This window comes from Lemur catta, chromosome X (genome assembly GCF_020740605.2).
Source record: "Lemur catta isolate mLemCat1 chromosome X, mLemCat1.pri, whole genome shotgun sequence".
NCBI classification, from domain to species: Eukaryota; Metazoa; Chordata; class Mammalia; order Primates; family Lemuridae; genus Lemur; species Lemur catta.
This window is the reverse complement of record NC_059155.1, coordinates 4,385,354-4,406,478: the sequence shown is the minus strand read 5'-3', so window position 1 is coordinate 4,406,478 and position 21,125 is coordinate 4,385,354. Positions and strand designations below refer to the sequence as shown.

Genomic DNA, 21,125 nt, shown 5'->3' with positions numbered 1-21,125 from the left:
TTGAGCTCTGTTCCTTGGTCCCAGCAGCCTCTGGGGTTGTAACATTATTGAGGCCTGTCTTCACTCCTTCTAGGGGGGTAAAGAGGGACCTGTTTTCAGAAGCCATGGCAGGCACAGTCCAGAAGTCTAAGAGCAGGCAGGTGATCATCCAATGTTGCCACAGTAGTGAGAACATACCAACCCCAGTGGGCCCTCCTTCCCCCACCTCTCCACAGTTTGCTAAGTGAAGAAATTGAGGTGAGAGGGGTCAAGGAACTTGCCCTGGGATTCAGCAAGCTCACAGCAGGTATGGAACTTGCACCCAAGTCTTCTGATTCCCCATGGTCAATACTTTTCCCCCCCTCACCCTGTGCACCCTCCCCACAAGTGACTCTGGTGGAAGAAATGAATTTATCGCACACTAAAGCCACAAAAAGTTTTATTTAATTGCTACCACAAATGCAGAATAAAATTAAGGCAGTATAAAACATTCCCACTTATCCTTTCGTACATTAACTTTGCATAAAGTGTCAGTTTGAACCAACAGTTGAAATTTTTATTAAACAGCAGTTTTTTTGCTTGGATTCTAGAGAAAAGTCATTTCCTGGGTTGTCAAGTGTGCTGATATAAGACATCTACGACTTCACGTTGTGTGTCACTGAACCTCAGCCGAGGGTGGTGAGACTGGCTGGTGTTGGCATCTCTTCCTCCTCGTCCTCCTCACCCACTCCCCAGCCAGGAGGGTGAGAGGGACAAGGCATTTGGAGGAACACGCTCTCACAACCTCCACAGCAGTACTCCATTCACTTCTGGCTGTCAGTTACTACTTCAAACTCCCTCGTAAATGAAAAAAGAAGATGTGAAAGCTGTGTAAAAACATCCGGCTGTTTAAAAAAAAAATCTCTGAGGTAAAGAGTAGTTATGACTTATAGTATTAAAAACATAACTGTAATTGATCCTAGCAACAGTTGGGATTTTAAGAAAAGAAACTAATTTATGAATGGATTTGTTCTTCTGGAACTCAGTGAAAGAAAGTCCTGGTAAACACTAAACAAAGGTAAATAATTACAAACAAGGTCAAAACATCTTATCATTTGCAACCATGCTTGACTATAAAAATCAGCACTGATGTTTGAATTTTCACAAAATGGAAATAATTTGATGTGACCATATCTTTTCCTTTTGCCATTTGATCTCATAGACATAAAAATTTACTTTAATAAGAGTTATCAAATTCTATGCTTCAGATATGGGTCATACGTCGTGCTGAAATTTAGAAAAGAAACTTGCAAGTCCTTGCACTTGGTTGCAACTGCTTTTCTGACTGCCATTAAAAGTACAATATAGAGTTACACATTTAAAAACATAAAGCTGTGCAGTCACATTCGCGTGACAGAAGCCTTTACCACAATACACCTTTACCATTGCACATGCAACTCCTCCCCCACCCCTGGGGAATGGGAGAAGAAAGCAGGAACAAGGCAGAGGAAATGCGGAAAGGGGAGAAAGGGGGACGGGGAGTGGGAAAAATCAAAGTTGAAAACTTCAAGGATCACTGAGGACTGAAGGTCGACCATGGGAAAGGAAGGCTCAGAACAACAGATGTCAAAATTGAGGGAATTTGGTCTCTAAAATAGCAAGCACACACACATACACACACACTTCTGTAGAGTACATTATGTAAAGGAGGAGGATGCCTGAAAGGTGGATGTAGCTTACACCATGTCTGTGGGTCAGTGTCTTCGTGTGTCGCTGTCTGTGTGTAGATGCAGTTAAGGTATCTCACTTTGGATGACATATGCAAAAGAAACTGGAAAGTGGACCACTACCTGGCCACCCACCAGAGCACTTTTCACATAGCCATTTCATCTGAATCATCTTCGACGTCAATAACCACAACCTGTCGGTAATCACTGGCAGCAGTGGTGACTACAGTAGGGTCAGGAAGGTCAGCAGAGGTGGCAGGCTCCAGCTGGCTGGCAGTAGGCTCAGGGAGGTCAGGGACGTCAGACTCAGGGTGGCTGGTGGCAGCAATCTCAGGGAAGTGGGTGGTGGAGAGCTCAGAGTGGCCAGCAGCAGCAGGCTCAGGGTGGCTAGGGGTGGCAGGCTCAAGGTGACCAGGGATGGAAGGCTCAGGATAGTCAGCAGTGGTGGGCTCAGGGTGGCTGGTAGCAGGCTTAATGTGGCTAGTGGTGGGTTTAGGATGGCTAGTGGCAGAGCTGAAGGCAGACTTGGAGTGGCTGCTAGCAGAGACATGGAGACAAGTGACTGGCTTGGGGTGGCTGGAAGCAGGCTCGAAATGGACAGAATCACTTTTGAAATGGACAGAGTTAGCCTTGAAGTGGACAGACACAGGCTTAGGGTAGACAGTGGCAGACTTGGGGTGGCCAGAGGTAGGCTTGGAGTGGCTAAAGACAGACTTGTGGTGGCTAGAGGCAGATTTTCGGTAGGCAGACCTGGAATGGGGCTTAGGGTGGCCAGAGGCACATTCAGGGTGGCCAGCTGGAGCATCGCCTGGTAGTGGAACATTCCGGACACTCATCGGGATTTCCTCCACAGCAGGACAGGCACGGCCGAGGGCTTGTTCACGGACTTGGTCACGGGCACGGGCACGGGCACGGGCCAGGGCACGAGCCTCCTGCGTCTCACGAAAATCAGTGATGAGGCCAGAGAAGAACAGGATAGGGTGCCGCATAGCATGGAAGATGGTCCAGTATTCGCGTCGGAAATTCTCATTGAGGAGCCCGTAGATCACAGCATTGAGGCAGCTGTTGAAGTAGGCTATGAAGTAGGCTGCAAGATAAAGCCAGTTGGGGATCTTGCCCGCCATCGCCTTCGGACTAACAGCCACCAAGACAGTGAGCACATTGATAGGGCACCAGCACACTGCAAAGAGGAGGAAGATCACAAACATGGTTAGAAAATTGCGAACCTCAGCCAGCTGGTTGTCAGGATTCTGCCCAGCCGGGTCACGGGCAGCCAGCACTTTGATCCAGATCCTCATGTAGCAGAAACCCACTATGAGGAGAGGGAGGACGAAGTGGATGCAGACGATGGTCACAGCAAAGACATGGTTGTTCAGATAGTTGAAGATGCAGGTGTAGGTGCGAGGATCGTACTCGATGGTGCCAATGTACATGTTGGGCAGGACAGCCAGGACGGTCATGATCCAGGTGACAACCAGGTAGATGCAGGTATTGCGCACACTGAAGATCCGCTCATACTGGAGGCTGTGGCAGATGTAGCAATAACGGTTGATGGCGATTGCCACGATATTGAAGATGGAGCCGACCACGCTGAGCCCTGTGATGAACCCGACCATCTGACACTGGAAGTAGCTCAGATCCCATCCCCCAACGGACATGGCATGCAGCATCAGAGGGTAGGGGTAGATGGCCACCAGCATATCTGCCGCAGAGAGGCTGACCACGAAGATGTTACCTGAAAAATATATCAGGGGAGGGAAAAGGGGGAAAGACAGAGGAGAATAAATGGTTAAAGTAAGGAACTCTACAAATTTATGGTGGAGGAAAAGGCCAACTGAATTAGCAACAATTTAGAACTCTAGAGTTCATTTAAAGAAATGCAGTTGCATTTTTTTATTGTTATTTATTTACAAGCAGGTCCCAGGTGATTCTGATGCATAGCTAGGTTTGGGAGAACTGTTCTTTGCCCGCCTTTTTTCCTTTCAAACAATGTCATCTCTGCCCTGGGACAGAAGCAAGCAACACAAAGAGCTGTAACCACAAAAGCCTTCTAAGGAGCCTTTCACACTCAGACCCCAAGAAAAACAAAACGCAAACTTTTTTCAAGGCGGGGAGGGAGAAGGAAGAGGGGAGTGGAGCTGAGCTATGTAGAGTTGACCTTAGGAAGCAAACTGGAGGGTGGGGGGCAAGGGCAGAGACCGGAGCGATGTCAGGAAGTCGCAACCTAAAGAAAAAAAAAAGATAAATTAGCCCTCTTCCAACTCTAGCCTAGCATTGCTTTCATAACGAACACATACCTAGAGAGAACATTCTGGAAAAGGGCATTAGAGGCCGTTTTCTTAAACAGTCTTTTTCAATGGGATCAGACAGTAATTAATCTACGATGACGTAGCCTATTCAAATACTTACCATTTTCGAGGTAACCTAAGAGTAAAAACTGAGGGGAAGGGGGAAAACCCCGTAAAATTTAGTCTGGGACCCAAGAAGCAGTAAGCAGGGAAAGAAAAAAAAGGAAAATTCCCGCAAGGACTAGCAGAGGTGCCGGGTCCACACGCAGAGCCGGCGCTGACCTTCGCTGGAGCCTGCGGGCTAAACAGCAGAGTGAGGGGGGTCCCCCCACTCCCGCCCTGTAGGGCAGCGGTAGGACCTCTTTTGTAAAACCTTTTACAAAAAAAGAGAAGGAAGAGGCCAAGTGAGGGCGCAGAGCCCTCTTTTTTGGAAACACCTAGTTGCTAATTAGCATTGGTTTGGCAAAATATTGCACTTCATGTGTTACTGGGAGAAAATGAGCGCTTTTTTAAAGGACAAAGGTATGGCTCCTTCTGCCTCCTTCCACCGGCGCTGTCAAGACTCGGCCTCAGCGCTTCCTACCTTAGAGGTTCTTTCTAGGGTTTTCCCTCAAAGTAATTAATTCGGGGAAGACAAGCGAGAAAGAGAGAGGGCAAAGTCTTAAAAACAAAAACACGACAACCATAAAAACGTTTATTTGAATTATAGAAGGAAAGGAGAAGAAGAAAAAGAAAGGAAAGGAGACAAGTAAAGAAAACGGGCTTCGCCGGTGGCCCCGGGGCTCCGTGGGTCCGCACCTCAGGACCACGCCACGCAGGTGAAGATGACATTCAAGCGCATGGCCCCAGGTCTCTGGGGTACGAAGGAGAAATGGGACACACCCACCAGAGTTTGGAAGAAAACTTTTAATGACGGTGTGCCCCACATTGAGTTTTGAAACATGCGGTGTTCGGACTCCTAGTCCAAGCAAAGAAATCCCCCACACCCCGCCCGCGCGGGGCCGGTCGTCCTCCGACCCTCTCGGCCCCCCTCTACCCCCATCCCTGCCCCAGCAGACTGGGAACCTGGAGACCAAGACCCGAGGCACTGTCCCCTCCCTCCCCCAGCCCAAGCGCTGAGTTCGGGCGCCTTAGCCCGCCCTCCCGCCTCCAGAGCCTCTCCCGCCCAACCTGCAATTCCCGCTAGCCGCTTCGCTGGGGCTGCCGCCCCACCCCCGGCACAGGTCCCAGCGCCCGGCATCCCCCGCGCTTACCCACCCCGTCTCGCCGCCGAGTCCCTCCCCTCCGCACTGGCTGCCGGAGGAGTCCGGCTCGCGGCTCCCAGACCCCAGCGCTTTGCAAGTCCGGCTCGCGGCTCCCAGACCCCAGCGCTTTGCATCCCAGCTCGCGGCTCCCAGACCCCAGCGCTTTGCAAGTCCGGCTCGCGGCTCCCAGACCCCAGCGCTTTGCAAGTCCGGCTCGCGGCTCCCAGACCCCAGCGCTTTGCATCCCAGCTCGCGGCTCCCAGACCCCAGCGCTTTGCAGTCTCTCTCAGTCCCCCACTGCCCCTCCAGCTCTCCTGCCACCCTCCCGCCATTCCTACCTGGTTTTGCTGCCTAATATTCCCCCGCCTCCGCGACGCCAACCTCGCTAACCTCCCCGCCCTGCGACCCCCAGTGCCTCGCTTACGGACCTCGGGATCTCCGCTGCTGCCACCGCTGTCCCCGCTGTCGCTGCCACTGCTTGCTGCGCCTGGCCCTCCGCTCGCCTCTCTCTGCCGCGCGCCCTGGGACGGGCGGACGGAGCTCAGCTCCGGCAGGCTCAGACCTTCCTGCTCCACACTCAGGAGCGGGGGTCTGCGCTCTGCCGCCCGGGAGCAGCCCTGGAGCCCCAGGGCCGCGGCGAGCGAGGTCTCGGCTGGGCTAGGGCACGGCCGCTTCGTTGCGCTCCGGTAAGCGCCGCCGCGGCCACTGCGAACTTAACTTTCACGGAGCGGGTGGCATCCCGGCTGATCTCTCTGCGTCAGTTCGGTCCGCGCTGCCTCGGCGCGGCTATCTTTGCGGCGTCCCGCTTGGCTTGCTGTCACCGGGCGGCTGCCAGACTTTCCGCTCCGGTGCCAGCTCCCTCCACATCGGCCCCGGTGGAGCAGGAATCAGCGGGCTGCCGCTCACCGCGGAAACCTGGGCTTTGCACTTGAATGCTCAAAGCTAATTCTCTGAGATCCCTTAGCCTTGAGAAGCTCTAATTTTCAGGACCCCAGCAGAACATCACCCCCCACCAGGCTCTCAGGGAATTTGGAGGCTGGGATGTTCAATGTAAGAACACTGTCCATGGGTTCTCTATTCGGGGGCACCCAAACTAACACCCTAAGGGTTGCAAGTCCCTGCACACTGGGTAGGGAGAAGGAAGGGTAGCTTACCAGAGTTTCGGAGCTTCTTGTTCTTTGTCACAGCCAAAATGACCATGGAGTTGCCGATCAGGTCTACGACGATGGTAATAACCATTGCGCAGAACATAAAGGTGATTAGAGCTGGTGGGTATTCTGGCTGTGGCAGCTTACAGCCAATACAGCCATAAGGGGTAGGAACCGCCAGGGTAGGCTCCATGTTGCTCCTGGGCACCGTTAAGTTCTTCCAGCACGCCCAGGATCAGCAGCGGAGCCCGGACAGCGAACACCTGCTCCGCTGCCCGGAGCTCCGGAAAAGCGTGGCTCCCTCTCCGAGAGCCAGAGAGCAAATGACGGCGTTCCGCCCTTCTCCGATGAGCTTTTAAAGCCTCAGGAGGCGTCTGGCCCCACCCCAAATCCCTCCCCCCGACCAATCAGAGCTCCCTCACCACCCCCGCTTTAGTCACCACCTCTTTTTGGACAAATCCACTTCGAGGTGTCGTCTTGCTTCCGACTGCCTTGTATGTGCTTCCCCTCTAGCCAGCCTTCCCCCTCCCAATCCCCCAGGTACCTTGCGTCATGACTAGCTTGGAGTCCACCTCCCCAGCCCCAGCAGCCGCTGCTCATACGTTTCTAGCGAGTTCTCCCTCCCAGTTCCAATGAAAACACTGGCAAAGAGATGTAGATTGCAGAGTGGGAGCATGGGATCTCTCTTGGAGTCCAGTGCCAGCCCAAGCCAGTCCGCAGTCCCCAGCAGGGCATGGGGGACAGCTGGTAACCCCTAGAAACCTAGATCATGGCTCCTGCAGTCTCCTTGAGAGGTCCATTCCATGCCCTGCTCTTGTGCCTGTCCAGAGCCTTCTGCACTCCGTGGGGAACAGGGGACTACTGTTGGGGGCTCCCACCCCAAATCTGGGTCGGTAATCTCTAGGGAACTTATCCCCACTTCTGCTGCTGCCAGAAGCCGCTTGGCTCCCTTAGCGGCAGCGGCGAGTGGCCCCTTAGTCCGGTCCTGGTCTTTCACTCTCCATAAAGAGATGTACCCTGCGCCCGACTCTGGAGACGGGGAGCAGGTCTACATCCTGGGAACGAGGGGAGGCAGCCAATGGCCGCTTGGTCCTCAGCTTTGGGGCGAATGAGAGCTGAAGCTCATTTTTTTCCCAGCTGCGGAAACCCCGGCGGCGGGAGCTAAGGGGATGCTACGCCAAAAAGTAAAAGGGACAAGGAAACCCTTCTCTTGGGCTGCCGCTTCACAAAAAAAGAAAGAAAGAAAGAAAGAAAGAAAGAAAGAAACCGGGGTGAGCGACACTGGCTCCTCTCTCCTCTCAGGTGCTCCGTACTCTCTACCAGGTGATGCGGGGTAGTCAGGCACGCTGAGGGAGCCGCTCCGCAGCGGCGGGACGGCGCAGAGGTGCCGGGCGGCAATGCCAAGAAGCCACTGTCAGACCCGCACCCTCCGTCCCAGTCAGGATTCATCTCGGTCCTTCTCCCTCCCCATCCCCTGCCAAGGGTCTCATTTCGACCCCATCCGTGTCAGACCGCCTCTTCACCCAGAGGATCTTCCTCCCCGGGCGTCACGGTTCCCTGCCGTGCACCCAGGTTCTCCCAGCGCGCGGGCCACGGGAAATTCGAATATTCAGGCTAAACGAAAGGGGCGCGATTCGGACACTCATTCCCTCATCAACATTGGTTCCGGGAGTGAATTTCTGCTCACTACTAAAAGTTACGGCTCCAGTAAAGAAGCCTCCCAGAATCTCAGCAAACACCTTCAAACTTTTCTTGCCACAGTGGGGGAGAGGGGAGGGGGTTGCACTGGCCTGGAGCGCCATCGTCTGGAGACAATCACCCTCCTGCCCTGGGGTGGGTGGGGGGCTCACATGGGCGTGGGGGGATGGAGGCTGGGGGGCGGGTTCCGTGACGGACTTCAATATTCAGAGACCTTTAACGGAAAAACAGACACTGCTGAAAACCAAGATTGCACTCAGTTTCTCTAGGTAAAATTGGGAATGTGTCCCCTTGTTTGAAAGTGAGGCCCCCACTCCCATGCAGCGCTAGTTACAATGAACGGAATCGGGCGCGAATTACAGTCTCCCGCCTGGAGTCTTTTCACAGTCATTATCTCGCTGCTCCTCGCGCTGGCTGGAAGTTCCCAGCCGTGCGCTCTCGTACCGCTGGACTCAGCCAGTATTTTCCCCTAAACGCAGCCCAAGCACCAGCTCTGCTGGCCTCCCTGCACAACTGCGCGCCTGAAAAAGAGACCAGCAGCCCAAAGCCCCTCCATGCCATGGAGTATTTTGGAGGATCCACGTCAGGCTGTTCGCGCTGGTTCGTTCCCCAAGGGTTTGGATTATTTCACTTGCGGGAAGGAGCCGTTTTGAATTAAAATAAACAAACAAAATAAATTTGAAGGAAAAAAAGGAAAACAAGTATTTGGACTCCCCCCCCCCCCCCGCCCCAAACAAGCCTGTAAGGATGGCTTGCAAATTCCTAACGGCATTGTTATGCTCCAGTGTGGTGTACTTTTGAGATGAGGTGGCCCTAGAGCTGGGGGCCCTCCCAGGCACTGGGAAGTCCAGCGGTCTGAGAGAGGAATAGGCAGGAGAGAGAGGGTGAGCCAGAGAGCTGCTCCCTTGGCCTCTGCCCCTGCTTGGACGCTGCTTGATCATGACCCAGTGGGACTTGGGTTTTTCAATACTAGGCAAGCTTGGAAGAGGTGAATATTTTAATAATCTAGAGGGAGAGAATTCTGTATCTGGTTAAATTAATTTTATTATTTTTATGAACTCGTCTTAATAAACGTTCTGAACATTGCCCCAGTGCTAAGAAAAACAGACATGGAATCAGTTCCATGGACACATATGAGGTAGAGAAAGAGTCTCTATTGCCAAGGGCAGAACAAGTCTTGTATGCAGTAAGTTCAATTACTTTGGAACAGTTAAGGGGGGAACAATTTATTGGGTAGAATGCAGTGTGTATAGTTTAAGATTCCAAAGGATTTTTAATTGTCTCTTTCTAAAAGGCCTGCTAGCATTTGGGAATAACACAAATTGGGTGTCAGGCAGATGTGGGGGGTGGGGAGGGGATGGGGAATGGACACACTTGAAGCTCTGATTGGGGGGGGCATGGCCAATATACATAAACTAAACTTTTGTACCCCCATAATATGCTGAAATTTAAAAAGACTTCCCTATATAAAATTTATTTTATATAAGGAATTATATACACACACATTAAATAAAATAAAATAAAAGGCCTGCTAGGAAGCCCTAATAACTGGGGTGGACAGAAACACTTTATTTGAGATTTAAGAGCCATTAAGATACAGAACCCAAATAGAGGAGACCTGGGGCACTCCCAGAGAAATAAGAGAGCAAGCGAGCAGTTTCTACTCAGGAATGGCAGCAATGGTGGAAGGCTGCCTTTCGTCAAACCTTCCAGGTTTTCTGTTTAACTCTCAAGCACCATAATAATATCTTGCCTGTAATTAGTGAGTGTAGTTTTAAATAAGCATTTTATTGTTTTAAAAAGCTCACTGGGAATATCTTTTCTCTCAACAATGCCATTAAAAAGATGGGGAAATTGAAGCCCAGAGAGGTGAAAGGGCTTGCCCAAAGTCATGCCAAGGTTAGTGAAGGATCCCAGACATAAATACAGGCTGGATCCCTTCTCAGCCCAGGGTCTTTCTCCTATAAACCAGCTTCGTAAGATATGTTTTGCTCTGGGACTTGATAGGGTAAACTCCGTGTTCTCTTTTTTTATTGTTGTTGCTCTGTTTTTTTTTTTATTTGTTTTTGTTGAGATATAATTCACATACAGTGATATTCATCCTTTAAAGTGTACAATTCAGTAATTTGGTGTATATTCAAAGTTGTACAGCCATCATCACTATCTAATTTCAGAAGATTTCCATCACCCCAAAAAAATCTCGTATGCATTAGCAGTCACTTCCCACTCCCACCAACCCCCCAGCTCCTAGAAACCACCAATGTGCTTTCTGTCTCCATTATAGATTTGCTTATCTGGACATTTCACATAAACAGAATCATACAATATGTGGCCTTTTGTGTCTGGCTTTTTTCCCTTAGCATAACATGTTGAGCTTCATCTGTGTAATAACATGGATCAGCACTTCATTCCTTTTTATGACTGAATGAGATTCCATTATATGGATAGACCACATTTTGTTCATCCATCCATTAATGGATGCTTGAGTTCTTTCCTCTTCTTGGCTATTATGAGTGATGCTGCTATGAATATGTTAGGTTCTCTTTTAGCTCCAATCAGCCCTGGCCCAAGATAGATAAGCTGGTCTGTTAGTGCCAGCTCACACCTCCCCTCTCCCCCAGATAGGGATGGACAGCCAAGGGCTGTCCTAAGCACTCCAACCTTGTCTGGCCAATGCTTCTCTGAAGTTACCAGGCTGTTTGCTAAAGCGGCATTAGAACATTGGTTGATGCTCTAATATATAAAACTAGCACATTGAGAATTTGGTACAACCCTAGTGAGAGTGAAAATGTCTTTCAATTTGAATATAAGTGGGACATTCTCTATTCCTTTCCACACCTTTGAAGATGTCTACCTCTTCATGGGAAGGTGCACAGGAGCCTGTTAGCTGCTGTGCCCACTCCAGGCTCTGCCCCCCCACACGCTGCTCCCATCCCAGCACCAAGCAAGTGCTTGATGAATGGGAACTACATTTGGTTCAATTCCTGAAAATAAAAATGAACTTGAACCCAGCTCGGCTATTGGTCATATGTATGACCTTGAGCAAGTTACTTAGCCTCTCTCTCTCTCTCTGCCTCAGTTACCTCATTATGAAATGCAGATAATCATAGTGCCTCATCACAGAGTTGATGGGAGGGTTAAAGGAGATACTATATGTAAGTACTTAGAACACTACCCAGAACAGGGTAAGCATTCAACTACACTAGCTATTATGATGATAATGATGATGATGAAAGTTTCTAATATTCTGCCTAAACTCTATTCTGTTACACTTCCATCAAGAACAGGGACTCTCTGGGAGATCAGAGACTCTGTACCCAGCATGCTTAGGCTCCAAGGCCTTTTGCCTCTAGGCTCTAATTCCTGGCAGAAGCCACCCAGTTGGCACTCCCCAGCATCCCAGGCCACCATGAGTGTGTCAGATGGAAAAGAATATACAGAATGACTTGCTTTTCACTGCTCCTCCAGCCCCTAGATGCTTCACTGACACGGTTTGTATCTTTTCCACAGAAAGAGCAATCAAATTTCTTGACATCTGTCAGAATGAAAGTACGAATGATGGTTGGCCTAGAAACACGTCAGACCCAAAGTGCACAGGTGGCTGGCTAAGCTCAAGAAGGGGAAGCTGGCTTTTAACAGAGTATGGGGCCAGGCTAGGCTAAGGGAGGTCTGGTTCAAGGTCAAGGGTGGGGCCAGGACTCCAGGGGTAAGGCTGAATCCTCAAAGGAACTGAACAGGGATTTATGCAGGAATCAAGCCACTGCAACTGAGAGCCAGCCAGGTCATGACATCAGCCAACTCAAGAGCAGTTTGGGATAGGTGCTGAGTTTTTTCCTAATCAGACTATGTCTGGTCACATTTACTTTACCAACTTGGAGACACTGTTCACATTTGTTAAACGAACAGAGAGAATGATTGTCCTCTCCAAATCCTCCAGGCTTAATTCATCATGCTTAGAACCACTTTATCTTCTCCCTGTGCTTGAGTCATTAGAGAGAGCAGGACATATCCATTTCCTTTAGTGCAATCAAGGGCTCACCAAAATAATTAGCAGCCAGTAGTTCCAGGATCTTAATGCCTGATAGAGATTACAGGTTAGATGGTTCAAATCAAACAGTGACCATAGAGAGAAGCAGCACATTAATTACTTGTAGTAACACTTAGACTCCTTTCCCCTTGTACAATCTACCTGCTAATTAGAGCTTAATGAACAATATCCATTTTCTTAGCTTCTCCTGGCCAAGCATGATCACCCATGCATTTAAAGACTGTCCTTTTTATTAATCATCCTCATGACTTCTGATGCAACAAGCCCACCACCATTTGCTCTGGGAGTTCTGCTTCAGCCCACCCCATTTAAGGACACAGGCCATGGGTACCCATCGGAGCCTAAACTGGTCCTTTTTCTCCCCAGCAGGTCTACTCGGCCTCTAATAATAGCTAACACATATGTATACGTGCTTCCTAGACTAGACACTGTTCTGAGTGCTTTGCTCATAAATTCTCATTTAATCCTGACAATAAGCCTTTGAGATAGGCATAATTATTATCCCTGCTTTACAGAAGAAGAAACTGAGGCCCAGAGAGGTTAAGTCACTTGCCCCAGGTTGCACAGATAATAAGTGGTAGAGCCAGAAGTCTAACTTGGGCTGTCTGGCTCCCGAGTCTGTGCCTTAACCACTATGCCTTCCTGCTTACTTGCAGGTCACACCTTGTTCCTGGCTCTAGAGCACTGGTTCTCAAATTTAGTGCATGTCAAAGGCACCAGGAGTGCTTAGGAAAAATGTAGCTTTCTAGGCCTTCCCCTGGAGATTCTGATTTGGTAGGTCAGGGGTGGGGCTCCGGAATCGGCATGTTTCCAAAGTGTTTCAGGTGTTTCTGATACAAGTAGCACAGGGACCCGTCTTGGAGAAACCCTGCTCTTAGCCCTGCACCTTGCCCTTGGCAACTTGGGGACATCTAAGTTTGTCAGACAGTGACTCTGTACCCCCGCTGCTCCTGAGGGTATGGTCCTGCTGGGACTTTATATACCTGTTCTATTAATAGTTCACCAGATCTTGCTTTGAACCTAAGACTAAACCCCACCCTGTATTGCCATTTTGATGATGGAGTTCCCAGCCCAATGCCTGATAATAACCTGCTCAGCTCCCTGGAAGCAGGGCTATCTGGCCCTCCCATAGACCAGAGACCTGGCCACCACTGCTTGCCTGCTGCCAGAGTCACCCTGGTGGCCTGCCTGAGTAGGGTTGCCCTATTTAGCAAAGAAAAACACAGGATGCCCAGTTAAATTTGAATTCCAAGCATAATCTTAGTATAAATATATTCTATACACTATTTGGATATACTTAATACTAAAAATTATCCATCATTTATCAGAAATTTAAATCTAACCAGAGACTCTTTATTTTATCTGGCAGCCCCTATGACTGAGGGCAACCTGTGGCTTATCCTACATGAGTCAAATGTGAGGACTTGACATTCGTTGGGAAAGGGATTTTCTTTTTCCGTTTCCCCTCTTTCCTCTCCCCCAAAAAAGATCAGTCGACTCTGTGGAGCAGGGACTATTGGTTCAGGATTGAAGGAGTCCGGTTCTGTCTTTGGCCATCACCTTGTTGTCTTGCCTCTGGCGGGTACTGGTTTGGTAGGGTTCCTACTCCCTTTAGCCAGCTTCCTCTATTTGCTCAGGAGATTCATGGCCCATCCTTAAATCTATACCTGCCTCCTGTTTCCCTGAGCACTATAGAGTTGCCCTTGTGAGTAGCTGTTTGAATGCAAATTGACTGCCCTGGCATTTGAGGCATGCATGCTTCTGTATTTTGATTTGGGCTCATATTTGAAGCCACTGCTTGTTTCCTATCCACACCATCTAATAGGTGTGGTGAGTCTCTCTCAGAACCTCAGTTTCAGCTGCACTGGAAGACTTAGCTTTGGAAGTCCTTCCCAGGACTCCACAGATGAATTTTGCATGTCCCACGTAACTTATCTTCTCAGTCAGACCATCTCAAAGCTACCTCCAAATGCAGTGAACATCCATCTATCTGTTTTCACATGATGTTATAACCTACAAGCAGTCAGAAAAAAAATTCACTTTTATTGAATGAAGTAGCTTTGTCACCTTAACCAGCCAGTCAGGACTGTCTTATACTACATCTGGATCCATCCCAGGCAGAGGGAAGCCCATGAGTGAAAGGCGGGGAATTCTGAGTCTGTACAGGCACCATCCCCTCAGGCTTGGATGGATGGGATGGAGAGGAGAGTGCGTTGAGGGCCCGAGGCAGAGATGTGGCTGTCTGGAATATTAAAGAAGCAAAAGGATGAATTGCAATGAAACATCCTAGCAGGCCCGTTCATTTGGCTGTAGAGTCACCAAAGGAAATTGTTGGAGATTTCTGTAAGAGAAGACAAATGAGGAAACAATCCCACACTAGCCCCAATCAAAAATACCCCAAGACCTCATTTTTTTTTTCTTTACTGCGGCCAGCACCAATTTGCAAGACTTAAAGACCCAGGTAATTAAATGGAGTGGGTATTGTTATCCCAGCAGACACTAGGTCCATACTGAGCACTCATTTGGAACAAAATCCAAAAGCATTTTTTGAGGCTCCCCCTCCAGCCAGACCTGCAAGGCTCTGATCTGAGGAGCACCTGACTGGGGTGAGTGTCAAAAAGAAGCCCCTTCTCTCCTGCATCCCCCCCATTCCCATAGTTAAGTTCCACTTTCAATCAAAAATGCTTTACTTGGCCAGTGTTCTTTTCACTGTCTGCTTCCTGTTCTCACTGTGCCACATTAATTTTCCCCAAATTGAAAAAAAAAGCATTCTTATTATTTTCCATGCACTTGGCACCTCCTTTGGTTTTTACAGAAAACTCAAGTAATTTGATTGAAAAGAATTTTGAGGTGATTACCAAACCTTTCCCTTCCCTCCTTCCCCTCTGCTATCTTCTGCAGGCTTGGAGAAGGAAGGCTTCTGGATCTACCTACTCCCGCTCCAGAGAGGCAGAATGCAGCAGCCCTCTGCATACAAGCAGTATTAATGACAATAGTCACTCTTTTCCAATGGCCTCTATCTGCCAGGTACAGTGCCTCATCTCATTTATTCCTCGCAGCAACCCGATGAGTTTGGCATTATTATGAGGAAATGGAGGCTTTGAGAGGCGAAATTGCTTCATGACTCCCCATCTGGAGACAGGGGTGAGGGAATCCAGGACATATTCTCAAGCTATTCTTTGACCTTGTCTTTGAATAGGGATCAGCTGGTCATGTATAATTGGGAATATGTTGGGCTATTTTTCTTGTTGCCAAGACAGCAAAGCCTCTCTTTTTGGTCAGGCTACAAACAGCTACCTTGGACTGCATTGTGTGGTGCTTTTTGTGACCTGTTTTAAGATGTTCTTCCCTACCCTGAGGTCATGAAGATATTATCCTATATCATCTTGTAAAAGCTTTCTAGTTGTTCCTTTCACATTAGGTCTTCAATATATCTAGGCTTGATTTTTATATACTGTGTGAGGTAGGACTCTAATTTCATTTCAATATATGTATTCAGAAACCCAATTTTCACAGAACCATTGTTGTGTAGTCCATCCTTGCCGCACTGATCTGCAACATCAGGTCTGTCAAATATGGAATGCCCACAATGCGTGTGGGCGTGTTTCTGGGACTCTCTAGTCTCTTCCACTGGTTGGCTTTTCTATCTCTATATAAAACCACACTCTAAATCACTATAACTTTAAATTAGTTTTGACATATGATAGGGCAATTCCCTCCATCTTCCAAAATGTCTTGGGTATTCTTGGCCCTTTGCATTCCATATAAATCTTAGAATGATCTTGTCAAATTTCAGACACAAACACCACACACACACACATACATATACACACACACATGCCCTCAGTTTGGACTGGGAATGCATTAAATCTAGAAGTCAATTAATTTAGAGAGAACTAACATCTTTACAATATTGAGTTTTCAAATAAATTTCATTTATTTTACTGTCTTTCAAAAAGGTTTTTTTCAGAAACTTTGATAATTTCAAGGCACTTCAAATATTTTGATGCTATTGTAAATTCTAACAGACTTGCTAAACTGTCTTATTAATTCTAGCAATTTATCTGTTGATTCATTTGGATTTTCTATATAGCCAACCAGATCGTCTGTACAAAATGACAGTTTTAATTTTTCTGTTCCTTTCTTTGCCTGATTGTGGTGGTTGGTACTTCCAGCATAATCTTCAGTAGAAATGATGACAGCAGGCAACTTTGCCTTATTTTGATCTCGAAGTGAAAGAGTTCAATGTTTCATCATTGAGTGTGATGCTACCTGCAAGTTTACATGCAGAGCCATTATCAAGTTAAGCAAGTCCCCTTCGGCTCCTATTTGCCAAAAATTTTTAACATGAGTACATATTGAATTTTATTAAATACATAATCTGCATCTATTAAAATGTAACAATTTGAGTAATGTTAATTAATAAATTACATTGTTTCATTTTCTAATGATAAACCAACTTATTATTCTTAAGATAAACTCCAGCTGGTCATCCTTCTAATTTATTACCGGACTCTATTTGCTACTCTTTTGTTTAGATTTCTGCATTTCTGTTTATGAGTGAAATTGCCCTCTATTTTCTCTTTCTTCTACTGTTCTTTTTCAGTTTGGTATCAAAGTTTCACTTGCCTCATAAGTTAGTAAGTATCCCCTAGATTTCCATTTCTCTGGAAGAATTGTGTAAGACTAAGTGTTTCTTCTTTGAGTATTTGGTGCAACTTGTCAATGAAATATATCTGTTCTAGAGTTTTCTCTATGGAAGGTTTTAATTACTGATTATACTTCTTTAATGATTCAGTATTGCTCAGTTTTCTATTTTAATTTTCTTTTAGTAATAGCTAAAGTTTTTATTGTGGTAAAATATACATTGCATTAAATTTATCATTTTAACTATTTTTAAGTGTATAGTTCAGTGGTATTAAGTACATTCACAGTGTTGTGCAACCATCACCACCATCCATCTTCAGAACATTTTTCATCTTCCCGAAGTGAAACTCTATACAAATTAAACAATAACTCCCTATTCCTCCCTTCCCCACACCCTGGAAGCCACCATTCTACTTTCTATCTCTATGAATTTGCCTATTGTGGATATTTCATATAAATGGAATCATATGACATGTGGCCTTTTGTGTCTGGCTTCTTTCAATTCATATGTCTTCAAGGTCCATCCATGTTGTAGCATGTGTCAGTACTTCATATTTTTAATGGCTGAATAATATTTGACTGCATATATATCCCACATTTTGTTTATCTATTCATCTGTTTACAGATGTATGGATTGTTTTACCTTTTGGCTATTGTGATGTGAATAATGCTGCTACAAACATGAGTGTACAAATGTCTGTTTGAGTCCCTGCTTTCTACTCTTTTAGGTATATACCCACACATGGAATTGCTGGATCAAATGGTCATTCTATTTTTTTTTTTGAAGCAGTGCCATACTGTTGACAGTGTTCTTTGATGCACAAAAGTTTTTCATTTCTGTGTAGTCCAATTTTCTATTTTTTCTTTTATTACCTGTTCTTTTGGTGTCATATCCAAGAAATTATTGCCAAATCCAATGTCATGATTTCCCAGTATGTTTTCTTCTAAGAGATTTATAGTTTATACTCTTACATTTAGGTCTTTGGTCACTTTGAGGTAAATTTGTGTATTGTGTAAATTAAGGGTCCAACTCATTCTATCGCATATGAATATCCAGTTTTCCCAGCACTATTTGTTGAAAAGACTGTCCTTTCCCCATGGAAAGGTCTTGGCACCTGTGTCAAAATCGTTTGACCATATATGTCAGGGTCTATTTCTGGGCTCTCTGTTGTATCCTCTTGGACTATACGTCTGACTTCATACCAGAACCACACTATTTTGATTACCGTAGCTTTGTGGTTAAGTTTTAAAATCAGGAAATGTGAGACCTCCAAGTTTGTTCTTTTTCAAGATTGTTCTGGTGATTATTTGGGGTCCCTTGAGATTTCATGTGCATTTTAGGATGGATTTTTCTATTTCCATTCTAAAAATGTCACTGGAATTTTAATAGAGATTTCATTGAATATGTAGATTGCTTTGGGTAGAACTGACATCTTAATAATATTAAGTATTGTATTCTGGCCCATGAACGCAGGATATCTTCGTATTTATTTGTGTCTTCTTAACTTCTTTAGGAAATGTTTTGTAGTTTTCAGCGTACAAGTCTTTCACTTCCTTCGTTAATTTTATTCCTATGTATTGTATTCTTTTTGATGCTATTATAAATGTAACTGTTCTCTTAATTTCCTTTTTGGATTGTTCATTGTTAGTGTATAAAAACTCAGCTGAATTTGATTTTGTATCCTGCAACCTTGCTAATTTTTTTTACTAGTTCTAACAGTTTTGTTGTATAATCTTTAAGGATTTTCATAAGAATTTTCTTATATGTGAGATTAGATTTCTTACATCTGAGACCATTTTGTCTGTAAATAGAGATAATTTTACTTCTTCCTTTTTAGCTTGGATGCTTTTTATTTGTTTTTCTTGCCAATTTTCTCTGGCTGGGGCTTCTATTACTATGTTGAATAGAAGTGGAGAGAGTGGGCCTCCTTGCCTTATTATTGATCTTAGATGAAAAACTTCCAGTCTTTTACCATTGAGTATGATGTTAGCTGTGGGGTTTTCATCTATGGTCCTTATTATATTGAGGTATTTTCCTTCTGTTCTTAGTTTGTTGAGTGTTTTTATCATAGCAGGGTCTTGAATTCTGTCAAATGTTTTTTTCTGTGTCAATTGAGATGACAATGTGGATTTTCTTCTTCATTCACTTAATGTGGTGTATTGCATCGATTGATTTTTTTGTATGTTAACCCTTCCTTGCATTCCAGTAATAAATCCCACTTGGTCATGGTGTATAGTCATTTTAATGTGCTGTTAAATTTGATTTGCTAGTATTTTGTTTATCATTTTGGCATCAATGTACATAAGGGATATTTGTCTGTAGTTTTTTGGGGGGGGGGGGTTGCCTGGTTTGGGTATCAGGTAATGTTGGCCTCATGGAATGAGTTTGGACATGGTTTAGCCCCTTCAATTTTTTGGAAGAGTTTAAGGAGGATTGGTGTTAATTCTTCTTTAAATGCTTGGTAGAATTCACCATTGAAGCCATTTGGTCTTTTTGAGTTTTCTTTGTTGGAAGGCTTTTGACTACTAAGTCAATCAACTTTTCTTGCAGTCACCTGGGAAGGGGGCAGGTTTACTCTATTTTACCCATATCTTGAGGTTTATAGCCTTTTGGGATCCCAGTTTATTATGAAGGAAAATCTCCTATTTGACTCTTTATCATGCTCCAGCCTGATCTTTAACTTCTTCTTCTTTTTTTTTGAAACACAGTCTCACTCTGGTGCCCGGGCTAGAGTGCCATGGCATCAGCCTAGCTCACAGCTACCTCAAACTCCTGGGCTCAACCAATCCTTCTGCCTCAGCCTCCCAAGTAGCTGGGACTTGTAAGCATGTGCCTACATGTGCCTACACATGACTGTGTAGGCATGTGCCACCATGCCTGGCTAATTTGTCTATATATATTTTAGCTGTCCATATAATTTCTTTCTATTTTTAGTAGAGACGGGGTCTCGCTCTTGCTCAGGCTGGTCTCGAACTCCTGAGCTCAAACAATCCACCCGCCTCGGCCTCCCAGAGTGCTAGGATTACAGGCGTGAGCCACTGCGCCCGGCCGTGATCTTTAACTTCTGAACCCCTTCCCCAGGAGGCTGTCAAATACTAAGTTCATGTTTGCCAGGATCAGCAAATACCCTCAGAGTGAAGGATTTATTCCATTAACCTTTCTGAGTTATCATGTTTCCTTAGATTTCAGACTTGTAATTTCACTCTCTGTTCTCAGATCTTTTATGCTTTCAAGATTTTTAAAATATGTATTTTATCTAATTTCTCTGGTTGTTCTCAGAAGATGAGTTGGTCCATTTAACCTAGCCTGCCATATTCCTGGAATTGGAAGTCCTCAATCCATTTCATTTTCTGTGAGGAGAGTTTCCCCTCCCCAGAATGGATACTCGTATTCTGGGGCACAGTCGTCCAACTTCTCTGTATACAGGCTTTCAAATAGTTTCTCCCCCTATTTTTTCAGTCTTGCAAAAATCTCTCTTGTTCTTGGGACCTCCAAATCCCAATTGTCTCCACAAAACTGGCTTCCTCCCTAACAGTATTCTGTTCTTCATGTACTCTAGGAGGTGGATTCTTTCATCCTGATTTCTCAGTTACCTCTCTTTCATCTGCATTATGTCCTGCAGATAGTCAGTGGAATCTTTCTACTAAGGGACTAGATCACATACTCTTTTTTATTGTTGATTTATACCATTTTCTCTTTTATTATTTTTAGTGGCATCTCAGTAGGGCTTAAAGATAAACAGGAGTACTCAATATATCATCTTTAAATGGTAGTCTGCTTTACTCTTCAACCCATTATTACCTGGATTTTGCCTCTACCACTCTCTTGAAACTGCCTTTGGCAAGGTCACCCCAAAACCACCTCCATGCTGCTAAATTCAATGAATATTTGCCATTTCTTAACTTTTTTGACATATCAACTGTATTTGATAGTTAACCACTCCTTTTGTCTTGAAACACTGTCTTCTCTATACTTACATGACAATATACTCCTTGACTCTCTAGTTACCCCTCTGGCCATTTGTTTGCTGGCTTTTTCTCCTCTAACCAACATGGAAATGGGCATTGAACCCAGGCTTGAAGGGCTGAATCTCTATTTCTCACTCTATTCAGTATGAACAAATGACTTCCACTCTCTGGACTTCATTTATGCCTTCTAGAAGCATTTCCAGCTGTAAGTTTTTAGAATTCCATATTTTTGAAGATCTTTTCAGGAATGGAAATGACGGTAAGTAAATTCTATGCAAGCTCAGTAGGACCACACCAATACTAGCCAATAATACTTAATGCTGTATTCTGGAGAAGAAAACTCCCTTAGAGGAACAAATGCTCTTAGGAGCTGTGCGGCTTTCATTTAGCTGTGTATA

General features: G+C 45.8%; 1 protein-coding gene across 1 annotated transcript; it reads right to left on the bottom strand.

Moving 5' to 3' along the window:
- Positions 1-1,831: 1,831 nt before the first annotated feature.
- On the bottom strand, positions 1,832-6,558 carry GPR50 (G protein-coupled receptor 50). Its single transcript, XM_045538414.1, has 2 exons — positions 6,372-6,558; positions 1,832-3,420 (listed from the first exon to the last, which is right to left on the bottom strand). The coding sequence occupies exons 1-2, from the start codon at positions 6,556-6,558 to the stop codon at positions 1,832-1,834; spliced, it is 1,776 nt and encodes a 591-aa protein (XP_045394370.1).
- Between the last annotated feature and the right edge of the window lie 14,567 nt (positions 6,559-21,125).